Raw genomic sequence first — 1,693 nt, forward strand, 5'->3', positions numbered from 1 at the left:
AATTGATGAGCATTTATGATTACAGGTTACGGTCTCGTGACTGAGGAATGCCCAACTCATGCAGTGGGATGCAGAATTCGAGCAAAGAAAGATCATATTGGTAAGTTAAAAAAACTTCTTATTTAGTTTTTTTTTAGAAAACTTTTTAATTAGAGAACGATTTTCTTTCGATTCCATTTTAAATTTAAAACATTTAATCTCTTCAGGAAAAAAGATATATGTATACTTACGATAAAACCTGTATTAGGAGGACCAGACTTTTAAGAATATCAATCCCCTTGATAAAATATCAATCCCCTTGAACAGTTGATTTTTAGAGTGGTACGAACTATCTCGCCTCTACGATCGGAACCAACTCGTATGCGTTTATCCAGAGGAGTACAAATCAATGACAGGTATTAGTTTCCAATATCATCAGCAATATATACTTACATTTATCACAGGATGTATGAGAAAACCATCTGGAAGTGTTCGCTGCTGGTGTGGAGGACGTGAGAATTGCAATGATCCGGAGACGAGTAGAGATCTGTATGAAGCGTTTACTGAAGGAGACAACGATGCGGTGGAAAAGATTTCAGAGTGGTTGAAATCGGAAAAAGATGAGAGCTGTGAGGCTATATGGAAATCAATATTTGAAATATTGAAATTACAGCTTGGAAAAAGTTCACCACTACGGAAGAGGTTCCAACTACTACCACAAGAATAACAACGACTCCAAGGCGGACGACTGTTCGAAAAACCACAACAACCACAACGACGACGACGTTAACGACTACACAGAAGTAAGTAGGAATTTGTCCAAGGGGATATTTATCAAAATCTGCAACTTTATTAAGTGGAGTCTGGTTTGACTTTGAAAATTTGATCTTTGTTGATTCTTAACATCTCATAACTTCAGACCAACTACAACAACCACCACGACCAGTCCTCGCCCAACTCCCAAGAAGTCCACAAAAAGGATCGGATCATTGAAGAATCCGACCACTTCGGTTCCTCCTCTTTTCCCAAAAGATGCATCCAAAGCTAGAGTGATCAATATTGTTGATATTCGTGATAAGGTAGAAACTTTCGTTTGAAATTCTCATTGCATTAAAACTGTAAATAAGACGTTTTCCATTGAAATACATTTGATCTGCAGGCTGTTCCTCTTCCAAATGACGACATTTCACTGGACGACACATTTGAAGAGACTCGCAAAAAACTGGTGAGAAAATATTGAAATCTGAGAATATGAACGATGATGACGTGATTTTTTTTTTGATTTTTAGGAGAAGGAGATGAAAGAAGAGGACGAGCGACTGAGAGAAATGTTAGCTGATGAAGAAGAAGAAGAAAATTCAAACGGTTAGATTCCAGATATACGATTGATCGATTGATTCTTTAATATTTTCAGATATCTCGGATATCGAAGATGAAGATGTCACGGCGGAGGAGCAACGAGAAGAAGAAAGAGAAAGATACCGAATGGAGAGGTAAACATTTTGGGAGCATATCGTACACGATATACGATACATCAGATGAATCTGGAAAACGTTTTTTTTTCTGTTAGAGCGAATAACCTATCACATGATTTTTTCTAATTCAACGAGCAACGAAAGACGGAATCTAAATTTTAAAGAAACTATTCAAATTCCAGAAGACGTGCCGAAGAACGCCGCCTACAAGAAGACACAATTCTCCGTCGAATCGAAGA

At 37.5% G+C, this 1,693-nt stretch overlaps 1 protein-coding gene across 1 annotated transcript in view; it reads left to right on the forward strand.

Moving 5' to 3' along the window:
• Positions 1–1,476, forward strand: part of CBG04096 — a gene marked incomplete at both ends in the record, with an annotated part of 5,439 nt that extends 3,963 nt beyond the window's left edge. The window contains 8 exons of the mRNA XM_002639449.1: positions 26–100; positions 318–395; positions 444–608; positions 653–782; positions 899–1,058; positions 1,139–1,204; positions 1,269–1,344; positions 1,394–1,476. Coding sequence (XP_002639495.1) covers positions 26–100; positions 318–395; positions 444–608; positions 653–782; positions 899–1,058; positions 1,139–1,204; positions 1,269–1,344; positions 1,394–1,476 — 833 coding nt within the window. The remainder of the gene's footprint in view (positions 1–25; positions 101–317; positions 396–443; positions 609–652; positions 783–898; positions 1,059–1,138; positions 1,205–1,268; positions 1,345–1,393) is intronic.
• Between the last annotated feature and the right edge of the window lie 217 nt (positions 1,477–1,693).

Source organism: Caenorhabditis briggsae (genome assembly GCF_000004555.2).
Source record: "Caenorhabditis briggsae complete genome, chrI, whole genome shotgun sequence".
NCBI classification, from domain to species: Eukaryota; Metazoa; Nematoda; class Chromadorea; order Rhabditida; family Rhabditidae; genus Caenorhabditis; species Caenorhabditis briggsae.